This window comes from Carcharodon carcharias, chromosome 17 (genome assembly GCF_017639515.1).
Source record: "Carcharodon carcharias isolate sCarCar2 chromosome 17, sCarCar2.pri, whole genome shotgun sequence".
Lineage (NCBI taxonomy): Eukaryota > Metazoa > Chordata > Chondrichthyes > Lamniformes > Lamnidae > Carcharodon > Carcharodon carcharias.
This window is the reverse complement of record NC_054483.1, coordinates 15,839,309-15,851,542: the sequence shown is the minus strand read 5'-3', so window position 1 is coordinate 15,851,542 and position 12,234 is coordinate 15,839,309. Positions and strand designations below refer to the sequence as shown.

The window sequence follows — 12,234 nt, the reverse complement described above, 5'->3', positions numbered from 1 at the left end:
GTCTCCCTGCTGTGCCTCAGTTTACAGAGCTGAACTGCCATTAACAACCATGTGAGATATGTTGTTAGCAAGCTCGTTTTCAGTCAGCAGAACAAAGCTGAAAAGTTTTTCAGTGACTTGTTAGCTTTTCAATCAGAGGAGCATTAAGTGCAGCCATGTTATATCTTCATTAATTCTACAATGCTATTGACTAATTTTAATACAATTTAGAAACTTGGACTGAAGGAGTAATTACCTCCATGCTGAAGAAAATTAGATTGCATCCCTGCTGTTCCTATTTATATAGGAAAATTATATTTTCTAAGACACTCTTCGATCCTGGTCCTTGTTTAGCAGCGTCCTACCTTATAGAGGTCATCCCAAACTCAACTGTGCATGTCTGAACTCATATGAATTTACGCTCACCTGTGCTTACTAACCTAAGTTCCCAATCCAGTAATGCCTCGATCTAAAATGCTCATCTTTGCGTTCAAATCCCTCGATGGCCTGGTCTGTCCCTATCTTCGTAACCTCTAGCTCTAAATTCTCCAAGAACTCTACGTTCCTCCATATTTGGCTTTTACTACATCTCCAATTCTCTCCCCCCCCCCCACCCCCGCCAACCACCACCACCTCCTTGATTGCCAGCAAAGCCTTCAGCAGGGGTGTAATTCTCTCAAACTCCTCCGCCTCTCTACCCTCCTTTAAGACCTACCCCTTAAGCTTTTGGTCACCTGCTCTGACATCTCTATGTGGCTTATTGTCAAATTTTATCTGTTAGTGCTCCTGTGAAACACCTTGGGACGTTTTACTGTGTTTAAGCTGTTATATAAATGAAATTTGTTGCTGTCTTCAGATAGCTGACATTGTCCTTAGCATGTTGAGACAGGGGTTCAAAATTCCTAAAATTTTGAAAACCTTTGCTGCATCATTGAAGACTATTTTCAATGTAAATTTGTCCACCAATCCCCTGACTTGTCTTCTTAATGCTTCCGTCCACTGCTGCTTTAAAACTCTCAAATAATAGGATCAGAATGAAGACACCAGCTCAATGGAAAACTGAAGCAGAACTGGTTACTCTTATTCTAAGGATTAAGCAATTTTACTTACGCAGTTAATTTCATCAGTAGTTACTACAAAACACTATTCTAAAACACCAAACTTTTACCGAACAGTATTAAACAGTGTAAGGTGAAAAGTGTTAAACAAACACTTCGACACTGAAAATCGTCCTCACCAAATCTTTAACTTGTCCGAGATGCTTGTTGAGCAATGCCATAACCTGTAATAGTTTGCCATGCTTTCACTTGCAGCAGTTGTTTACAGCCCAGTGTGTTATTACATCATGTCTTCACCTTCCATCCTCAGCTGCAAAGTTCACAGATGTTTTAAAGAGTGTGCGGCGGGGGTCCGCACCTTTTGCTGATTCTGAGAGCGGCCAGTCTGTTCAGACACCACCTCTCACTCCCTTCATCTCCACCCCTTGTAAGTAAGCAAGCAGTGCTTCCTGACTGAAATTCTTCATTCTACAGAAGGCTCAGAGAATGCTATGTGCTTACAGCATGTGGAAGGCATGTGTCTTACTATTGACAGTGATCCAAAACTTAAACTGAATGTTAATTTAGTATGAGTATGTAATTAAGCATTGCTTGAAACCCGCGTGGCATTTGTTACCTGGCAGCAGTGAATACACTATTCCATAGGACTATGCAAGCATTTAGTAATTCAGTTCAACTTAAACTTCTAAGCATAACACAAGCTTAGTGGCATGGTAGAAACAGTAGAATATAATCGTGTACACTAAACTGTCCAGGCAGTAAACATTGCTTCTTGAAAAATGCCTGATATATTTACACTCGCAGATAATAATCAAGTCAGTGATATTTGACAGTAATAACTGCTATTTCTACATTTCCTACCAATTTGCATAAATTGAGCTTTCAATAACAAAGCTAAAACTGTAGTCGCTTGTTCCTGAGTCAACTTAAGTTTTCAGTCTGCTTCTGGATGACCAGAGTTGAAAGGTTTCTAATGAATGAAAAGTTTTCCCATGGAACAAGCATTTATCTCATGTTTCCATTCTCAATGATGCTAACGTCAGCTAAAGTGGCCATTCACAAACTGTTTGCCAATACAACTCTGATGCAATTAATTAGTGCACCAGGAGACTGTGACTAAAATGAATTTGGATATATGTGAACATACATAGTTAGGGAAGCAATTAGTTTTAAATCAAGTATTCCACTTTTTTAAAACAGTGGTTATCTACTGTTAAAATTTGGAAATTCATTTTCTTAGGTGCAATATCATCAGTTCATATTAACTGAACACCTGTGCATGAAAGTGAAACTCAATTAAACAATCTTCTTATTCTAGTCATTTTTTGAGCTAAATTTGACATGACTTCTTGCTTGAATATTTTTACTTTTCAAGTTATTCTTACTCAGTTATCCTGGGCCGTGCACTGAAGGTAGAGATAACCTTCTGCCAGACCTCTGCTGATGGCTCTTGTGAGTGATCCAGCCAAGAAATGCAGGCTAATGGATCCTGGAAAGACTGCCCAAGATTATCTCACCCATTTCCAAGGAGGTATCACCATCTATTCTGCACCTACCTACATTAGCACAGTTGATATCACAGACACTGCAAGTTGGTATTTCAACTTGCTATCCTGTTACTCAGACAGTTTTCCTTCTACCAAATGGGTCCTGATTAAGTTAAGCATACTGTGAAACATTTGTTTCATTTTGAGACGTTGCATCTTAGTATAACTTTGTGAAATGGAAATCTAAAATGCTGTGGCTGAAGATGTTGCCTGAAATTTTTTCTGTGGACACTCTGACAATGCGCATGGGAAGAGGCTGCCATATCCAGAGGTATCCCTGACCTGCTGTGTCTTGAAACTCTACGAATGTTATTTTCCTCAAAATGCATCATATCTCCATAAATTCACTCATCATTCTTGCATCCATTTATCTTGCATGTTTAATTTCATGCTGTTTTGATCAATACCTAGAATATGCCACTACACTTCACACTACTATCCAAGGTCATGAATAATCAGTACTAAAATAGCTGATAGACTGGCACGTTAGGCAGATATAATCAAGGGCCTTACTCTTCAATGTTCACCCTTCACAAGGCTGCAGGGAGGATTTATTATTAAGATTGTTCCCTTGTGCTGGAGGTCAGTTTTCCCCTACTCATGTTATGGTTTGATTCATCAGCCATCCTAATAAGGATTACATAACAAAATTTTTTTGTATTTATTCATGGGAAGTGGGCATATCACCCATCCCTAATTGCGGCATTAAAGAGTTAATCACATGGCTGTGGGTCTGGAGTCCCTAAAGGATGTTAGTGGACCAGCTGGGTTTTCGACAATCATCAGACTTTTAATTCCAGATTTTTATTGAATTCAAATTTCACCATCTCGGTCCCCAGAGCTTCACCCTGGGTCTCTGGAATATCAGTCCAGTGACAAAACCACTATGCCTCTGCCTCCCCTAACTGAATGACATTTCAGATAGTGAAACACAGCAACTGGACTTAAGACCAACAAAGCTAGCCAGCTACTGTGCTTGACATTCAACCAGACTTCAAAGGGTGCCCTCAGTTCTTCTGCTTGCTTCGTTGAACTGTAATTCTTTGCCATGTAACATAGCATTTAAAACTTGTACATCCATTACTATAAGAATTTTTCAACACTGCATGCAAGTTTTGTTTCTTCTCTTCTCAATTGTCCCTCTAAAATATATTACTTCTGAATGCTTCAATAGCCAAGCTCAGTCTTGTCAACATAATTAATTTACTTTACACCATTACTATTCGGTTCAATGGAATTCATTTATAGCGGTTGCGAACCTGATCCTTTCCCTGACCCTTTATGAGAGGGAGAAAGGCTAAACATTTCAAAATTACTAATTCTTAACAAGGCACTAAGTCAGCTGTATATAATTTAAAGATGGCAGGATACCCAGCATGTTACTGACTGGATGTATGATCTCGCATCCAGCCTACAGAACTTTATGAATCTAACAATTTATTCCAACTCATGCTGTTACTTCTGAAAAATAAACACTGTTGGCTGTGACCACATTGTTCATTATATCATTTCCATTTGAAATGAGAACTGCAACTAATACCCGGGGAATATCCACTGTGATTTTATGAGTCCTTTTCAGTAATCAGTTCCAATAAGTTCAAGTATATTACAATTATAAAAGAAGTGTAAGGTTCTGGTTAAGTGAGATTTAATACACTTAGTGACATGGCATGAATAACCAACAATTTCTGCACTTAGCTTCCATTATCTAACCCAGATGCGCAGCATGTTTGATTGCATTTAATGACTGCAACAAATGTCAGTTGCTTTCTGTGTAAGTAAAACCTGGATCAAATGCTTGTCCAGTGCTTAATTGTATCTGAGCTGTTGGTCCAGTGACATGCTAATTCTTCATTCAGCATCATCAATCCAATGGCATAGCCTGACATCTGCTTTAATATCTTGCAATTTGCTGTCATTGGCTGACCAATATCGCACTCAATTAAAAATGCTGAGATATCAACATAACTGTACTTATAACTGACCCGGAAGGATCAATTGGTACTATGTGAGATGATTCTCTGAATTGACTGTAATCCATGCAAAACAGCAATCCAGCAATATTTAGTAGCAAGTTTATGGATTGATCCTAAAAGCCATATTCTCTCTAGTTTTACCCTGGTGTTGACAGAGATAATATGATTACTCTTTTCCAAAAATAGACTTTAGAGGTCTTGATTCTCCATCACGCCTTCAAGTACTAAAGCTGCAGTAATGGGTTTCTGCTCACAATTCTGCACAAAGCAAATTCCCAGTCTCAGCAGATAGAAGAAACAGGAAGGGAGAAATGTTAAGAACTTTTTCCTCCACCTGGGTGCCTCTGACAAGCTTCCACATGGCTGCCTAAAGAATAACAGAGGACTGTCAGCAGCTCTTGGTTGGGGAAGGGTTCTCATTACCAGGATAGCAAAGAAGAGGAAGATGAATTGATTGCATCCCAGTCCAGAAGGTCCGATGTCCATTAAATTGGACTGCTCTTTTGTAAATCCCTTTTCATTGGCTCTTTGTGTTACAGCACACGAGTACAATTTTATTCACTGAAACTGCAACTCCAAGGTGTAACTGGGACTAGGATGAGCTGGCCTTATGATGCTAACCATTTCAAGTCCAAAGTCATGTGCAATATGAATCTAGTTCACTACCTTTGTTATAATGGGCAGGGAAATTTAATCTTTCTTGTGACTGAACATAATGATCCACAACAACATGGTTCCAACAGACTACTTTGAAGTAGAGCAGGATCGGTCTCCTTGGCATCGTGGCCTATATTTATCCCTCAACCAACATCACAAGCAAATTTTCTCATCATTATTCCATTCCCATTTGTGGGAACTTACTGTGTGCAAATTAGCTGCCATGCTTCCTCACAGTATAACAATACCTGGACTTCAAAAAGTACTTCACTGGCTCCTGAGGTCATGAAAGGTGCTTAAGAAATGCAAGACTTTTTTCTATATTTAACTGTACAATCAGAAGAGTGTAATGTGCAAAAAAGTTCCACATTTTGGAAACCAAATTATTACAATATTTAGATTGGAAATGATTTATTCCTCTTGAGAATATGGCTTTAATCTGTTTTTTAAAATATATTCATTCCCTCATAGTTTATCCTTTTCTGCTTTAGTCTCAGATATACTGTGTTCTCTTTCACATTTTATATAATTCTTTTCCACAAACTCAGTTGCTAAAGGTTTGGACCGTGTAAGTGTTAAGAGTCAGTCCAATGATTCCAAGAGACCCCTCAGCTCACCACCTCCAACTCAATGTAAGTGTAACAGATATTGGTTCCCAACTCTCTCTGAAGAATGACTTTGGCTTGCCATTTAAGTCATAATACTGCTGGAACAGTACTTTAATGTAATGGTGCAGCATGAGAAATGACATATGCTACACAACTAGGTCAATAAGAATAGCCAAGAGATCGTTTAGAAGTTGAATACCAGTCCTGTGATGGTATTTTGAACTTGCTTCTCCAGTGAAGTTGGATTTTGCTGGCTAGAGCAAGAGTAGAAAAGCAGTGTTATACACGACTCCATTGAGGATCAGATTTGTAGAGTTGCTAATGCACTGAAGTGTCTAACTATCCAAACTAAGTGAAATGAGGTTAGGAAGGAAAAGATAAGGGTAGGAGAGTAATAAAGGGTTCCGCAGAATGTGGCTAAAATTAGGTATGGCATTGGACAGTATATATCAGAAAATAACTTTGGTGCAACTGTAGCCTTTTCCCTGCAGAAATAATTTTTAGACCTTAAGGCCCAGAAAGGAATCATTTATATCTACGCTATTTTGATAGTATAAGCAATGAACACTTTCTTTAAGAATAGTTTTGATAACTTTCTTAGTTTGATAACTTTTATGTGGACATCACAAAAATCTCAAAAGCTATGCCTAATTTAGACTACTGTATTTTTGCAAAATTTAACACAAATGGGGAAGGAACATTTTCAGAAGTACACCATTTGGAAGAGGCCACTTCTCCCAGTGGTGCAAACTAACTTCTGTCTACTACGCATATTTCCTGCTGACATTATGGATGACTGGCAGTTAAAAACTGAGGCAGAGGTGTAGTAACTATCACATGTTTCCACTATTCATTGCAAGATCAAGTGAAAAAATTACCTGCTCGGTGCTTAGCTACTGGCTCAGTAGCAACCCTTCCCTTACTACGGGCAGTGACTATGAATTTCCTTCCTGACTTGCAAACTCAAGATGCACGTAACCTGGGCACACCAATGACGTGGCTTAAAAGATGGTGGAATTTACAATCCATCTAAGTCGCTTTGATCTTTTACAACTGTCTATCGATTCCAACACCCCAAACACATCTCCACCCTGACATGGACCACTTGTATAAGCTTTCTACAACTGAACTTGCTCAAAATTTCTCCTAAAATTATGTCCGGATTTTCAGAGGCACAAGGAAGCGATCTTTCCGGTGTTTAATTGCAATATTTTTGAATTTTTTATTTTAATTTTTCCCCCAGCAAAACTGGTACTGAATTTTTCTTGTATGATAGCAAAAATTGAAAAGCTTCCTTGGTTACAAGTTATAAACATGCTGTATTTTGTGTGTGAATGATGGTTGAATGAGTTGATACTTGAATTTTCATAATTAAAGCTACATATGGTGCAAGTGTGGCACTTTCCTTTGGCCCTAACTGTTGATTTACATCCTCCTCTATATTTGAGTTTATGTTAATTAGACTGTCAGGAAATTCCAACATGTCTTGAGAATGGGCACATTTTTGGGTCCTTCTTGTGGCATACACCAGAGTTCCTTAGTTCATGTGCAATAAAAAAAATAATGACTAACAATAGAAACAATGAGTACATTCGATGGATGTTGCATCTGGTTTCACAGAATTATTTCCCATGTGGTTTTTAAAGTTAGATTGACAAGGTAATATGTGGCATTTGCACTGAAATAAAGACCTCAGGAAATTACTCAGAGTTTGTGCAGGAAGTTGTTCTAAATTTCCAGTTCATGACTTTGTAGTTGGTGGTGATAACCTTCCTAATGGCTAGATGATATCTCTACAGAGCAATTAAGTAGAAACCGTTTTGCAAGCAATCTAAGTGGCCCAGGCAGTAAACACCTTTGACGATAAATTTGCATTCAGTTTAAAAACTAAATGCCGGAAATACTCAGCAGGTCTGGCAGCATTGCGGAGAGAGAAACAGATGTTTCGAGTTAATCAGAACTGAAGGAAGGTAGAAGTGTGATGGATTTTATACTGTTGAAAGGTGGGACAGGGGCGGGACTAACAAAAGGGAAGGCCTGGGATAAAATACTGGGTGGGAGAGATTAAATGATAAAGCTGTCATGGAACAAAAGGTAAAGGGAGTGGTAATATAGAGTAAAGAAAGAAAGCATTTGTCCAGACTATTACCTGCAACTTGCCAATTTTAAAACAATCTACTTATCATCATGCTTTATGCTCTCTCGCTATGTCTCTGTCCTTGTGGTTATGTTTCCTGTAATACCACATATCTTCATGCTTTAAAGTGTCTTATATGGCATCATAATTAATTGCCTTCCATTTTTTAAAATCAGAACAGTTCAAATTTAAGGGAGGGGAATTACTCAGGAGATAATATACTGTGTATTTATATTTAAGGAGTGAATACTCATTCTCACTTTGTCTTTGAATCTCACTTCTCACAAGAGGAGCAGTGCAATTACAAATGTGGAATCAGTAAATTTTCCTCACCATCAACATAACAGCTCCCAGAGACAGGATATATTCTTTCTATTCTCAGTTTATCCTTAGATGAGCAGGTAATAATTATTTTAATCCTTTTGGCTGATAAACCCCTCCCTCTGCCATGTTAAGTTCGATTTGTAATGAACCAGAGATGACAGCTAGGATATCGGAGCATCTGGAAGGGCATAACTTGTCATCTAAATCTAATCTGAGGACAGCTGGATAATAATAGCATGTGTAGGTCACACCGTTTAAATAACAGCTCAGCGTCATTAGTAGAAAGATATGGCTAAGCACTCAGAAATGACGAGCAAAGTGGCAGGTATGTTGAACGATAATAACACTTTCCCCAATATTATAAATGATTTGGATGTTTCTTGATGTTTGCAATGTGGATGTTAACTTAAGAAAGCTCTAATTATTATTGTGAAAAATGCTGAGATGGATAGGAAAGCACATCTTGGTTTGCTTTCAGTTGTCTGTAACTATTGGCATAAAGTGCTGTTTGCTTGGGTAGTAAAGAACATGCAATGCTATGACCATCACCTAACGGGCAGCCTGGAGAAGGAATCCATTGTTGCCATTCATCTGCATACTTATTCTGTTTAAGATCCTGGTTGATTGCTTGACAGGGCAGTTCTGTGTATTCCACAAGAGGAGCACTGAAGTGAGCCAATGATGATTTAGTTTAAAGAAGGCTGATCTGATTAGAACAGGCTTTGTTATGGAACACTAATTATGTAATGTGCATTATTCAGTGAATGGCAACTTTTCATACCTTCAAGGTTTTTGAGCTTTTGTCATGGAAAAATTCAAGCCAAAAGATCTTGTAAGGTTTCCTGACTATAACTTTTTTCTCGAAGTTTTATTTGTTGCAAATGAAGTATTTGCAGCATTTAACAAGAAATTCTGTGAGCACAGAATGGAATGTAATTGTCTTTTATGGGTATTAATGACCATTCTAATGTAAATTGTGGTAAAACGTTAACACGAAATGTCATTACATGGAATGGAGATTTTTTTCACGTTCCAGATTTATTTTCCAAATTGTTCTTTAACCCCTCTTATGTTTTCCTGGGAAAGGAGGCAATGCAAGTATAACAACTTTCATATTTTTCTGATGCCTTAACTATGATGCCATAGTTAAATAAAGAATGCTGGAAAGCATAGCAGGTCTGTCAAAAATGAGAATTATTGGTTAATGTTTTTCCTGGGATGGTGGATATGGTGAAGAGTATTTCCTGTGTAATTTCTTTGAAATGTTTTACTCTTTCACAGTTGAGTTATCTGAGGAAAGTACACAAGTTTCTCCCAAATATTTTTCTTTCATTCCTTCCAGGAAAATATCCTTTTCAGTTTGCCTACCTTCCCAATGGAGCTTGCTGAATGGCAAATAGCTTCTAAATAGTTTCTGTTGCTAACTTCCTGTTCCCTTTTCAAGTCATGGGTGCTTTAGCCAAATGCAGTAGCTTAATGGTAACATACTTCCTCTCCCGACACACGACCAAGTTCACTCTGCAGAAAACGAGCATTAAACAAAAACCAAATGCGGTGATGCTAATCAGAAGAGTGAACTTATTTTATCATATAGTTCTGCCCTATTTTATTAACTTCACAGGCACCTGACTAGCTCCAGAATTTCAGTGAACTGCAGGTTTTCATGTGAGAGCATCCGCAAGCTATTCGACTTTGTGGACTACCATATATACTCTAGTCAATTTTTTTAAGCCAAACGTTTAGGCAAAAAGTAGGGGGTCGACTTATAATGTGAGCAATATTTTTTGAGGGGTCGACATCCATGCATGTTGGAGGGACAACTGTTAGCTTAAAACATGAAAAATATTTACCAATTACTGCTAAGCTAATCAGCTTTCAGAAGGCTAAGCAGCAGTAGCCATAGCCTAGATTTCTTCTTAGTTAAGATGAGTGCAAAACCACACTCAATGAGCTTAAGAAAATGTGAGGAAAATATACCTAATCCAAAGGGTATGACCATAATATCAGGAAGTTAAAATTACTGGTAGTAATAGGTTATTGATCATAGTGTCAGATGGTTTAGAGGGCAGCATTGGCAGAAACGCAGTTTCCAACCTGGTAATGCTGTTGGTGGTGTCTGTTGTTGTTTTCCTGGCCTCCCCATCTGAATGGTTTAATAAATGACATTATTTCTCATCTCAAATACCTTTATAAGACATAAAATGGAGTGTGGTACCAGAGGATACTGTGATTAAAGATTAAGTAATCTAATAGTATTGGTAGTATGACTAAATCAACAGGAAATTATAATTACCAATCGTAACAATCATACACTATCTTGGTTTTGCGTTGTACACCAAAACACATGAAAGAAACACGCTGTTCTACTATCCCTAATAACTTGTGTGTAAGTCAATCCTAGTTTATGTGGAAAATGAAGTAGTTTTTGGCCAAAGGTCAGGGGTTGACTTGTACATGAGATTAACTATTAACTCTAGTATTAATGGTATTCCATCCAAAATAATGCGCTTTTTACTGCCTATAGTACTTCTATAGTCAGGGTCAGGTAATATTTCAGATCAGCAATCACACCTGCACTTTTTATTGTCATTCACTTATGGGATGTGAGTATTGCTGGCACGGCTAATATTTATTTCCCTCCTGAACTGTCCTCGAAGGTGATGATTGCCTTCAACCATTGCAGTCTTTGAAGTGTAGGTACTCTCATAGTGCTCTCCCTCATGTCTCTGTCTCAGAGAAGGAACTGATGAATCATAAATGAAACCATTTTCAAATTAATTCATTCACATTTCAGTCTTTTTGGTTTTAGTGGAAATAATGCCCTTTTCCATGTTAACTTCTACAGATGCAGAGATGAGAAAAAAACTCATCTGAGCAGGGTTACATGGATTATTTGTGATGTTGCTTTTAAATGTTTTCTTGCGCGGTGCATTTGATGAAAATCAATTAATGAGGGGAGAAGAGAATTGCATTTACAGCCAAAAAGAAAATAAATTGTCATCAACCTTTTATTTCCTTTTGTTTCTTGTGAAGGAATGGCTGTAGAATCATCAGACTGAAACCAGTCTTGCTGTGCCAATATGGATTTACTCAAACACTTCCTAATTTTCTGGATTATATTTGTCAGTGAAGAAGGGAGAACCTACTAACGTTATGTAGTATCTCTCCGTCTCAGTATTATCACCAAATTAAATTGTGAAGGAACATGATCAATTCAGATACCCTGGGACACTGCACGTGTGAACCCATGGTATCATTCCAGGTCTGGCTACAATTAAATTGGTGGAGAGAGAAGGCTCAGTTTGAAATGAAGTGAAGGGAGAAGAAAGCCAGCAAGAGCTGAGTGGAAGGGGAGAACAAAACAAAAACAGAATTACCTGGAAAAACTCAGCAGGTCTGGCAGCATCAGCGGAGAAGAAAGGAGTTGACGTTTCGAGTCCTCATGACCCTTCAACAGAACTGATCTTTCTTTACAAGGAGAGGGAAATATAAACTGGTTTAAGGTTGGTGGGGGTGGGGGGGGGGGGAAGAGAGAGAGAGAGAAGTGGAGGGGGGTGGTGTTAGGATAGGAGCAGATCATCAAAAGATGTCACAAACAAAAGAACACAGAGGTGTTGAAGTTGGTGATATTATCTAAACGAATGTGCTAATTAAGAATGGATGGTAGGGCACTCAAGGTATACTCTAGTGGGGTTGGGGAGCATAAAAGATTTAAAAATAATGGAAAGAGGTGGGAAAAGAAAAATCTATATAAATTATTGGAAAAGAGAAAAAAACAAAAGGAAGGGGGAAGAAACAGGAAGGGGGTGGGGATGGAGGAGGGAGCTCAAGACCTAAAGTTGTTGAATTCAATATTCAGTCCGGAAGGCTGTAAAATGCCTAGTCGGAAGATGAGGTGCTGTTCCTCCAGTTTGCATTGGGCTTCACTGGAACAATGCAGCAGGCCAA

The 12,234-nt window shown here is 38.3% G+C and overlaps 1 protein-coding gene across 50 annotated transcripts in view; it reads left to right on the top strand.

The window, feature by feature from the left end:
- Positions 1-12,234, top strand: part of LOC121289984 (calcium/calmodulin-dependent protein kinase type II subunit beta) — a 256,532-nt gene that overhangs the window by 232,724 nt on the left and 11,574 nt on the right. Inside the window, exon 21 of one of the 50 annotated variants that reach the window (XM_041210078.1) lies at positions 337-353. The exons of the other annotated variants lie outside the window; for them this stretch is intronic. Coding sequence (XP_041066012.1) covers positions 337-353 — 17 coding nt within the window. The remainder of the gene's footprint in view (positions 1-336; positions 354-12,234) is intronic. 50 annotated transcript variants of the gene reach the window in all.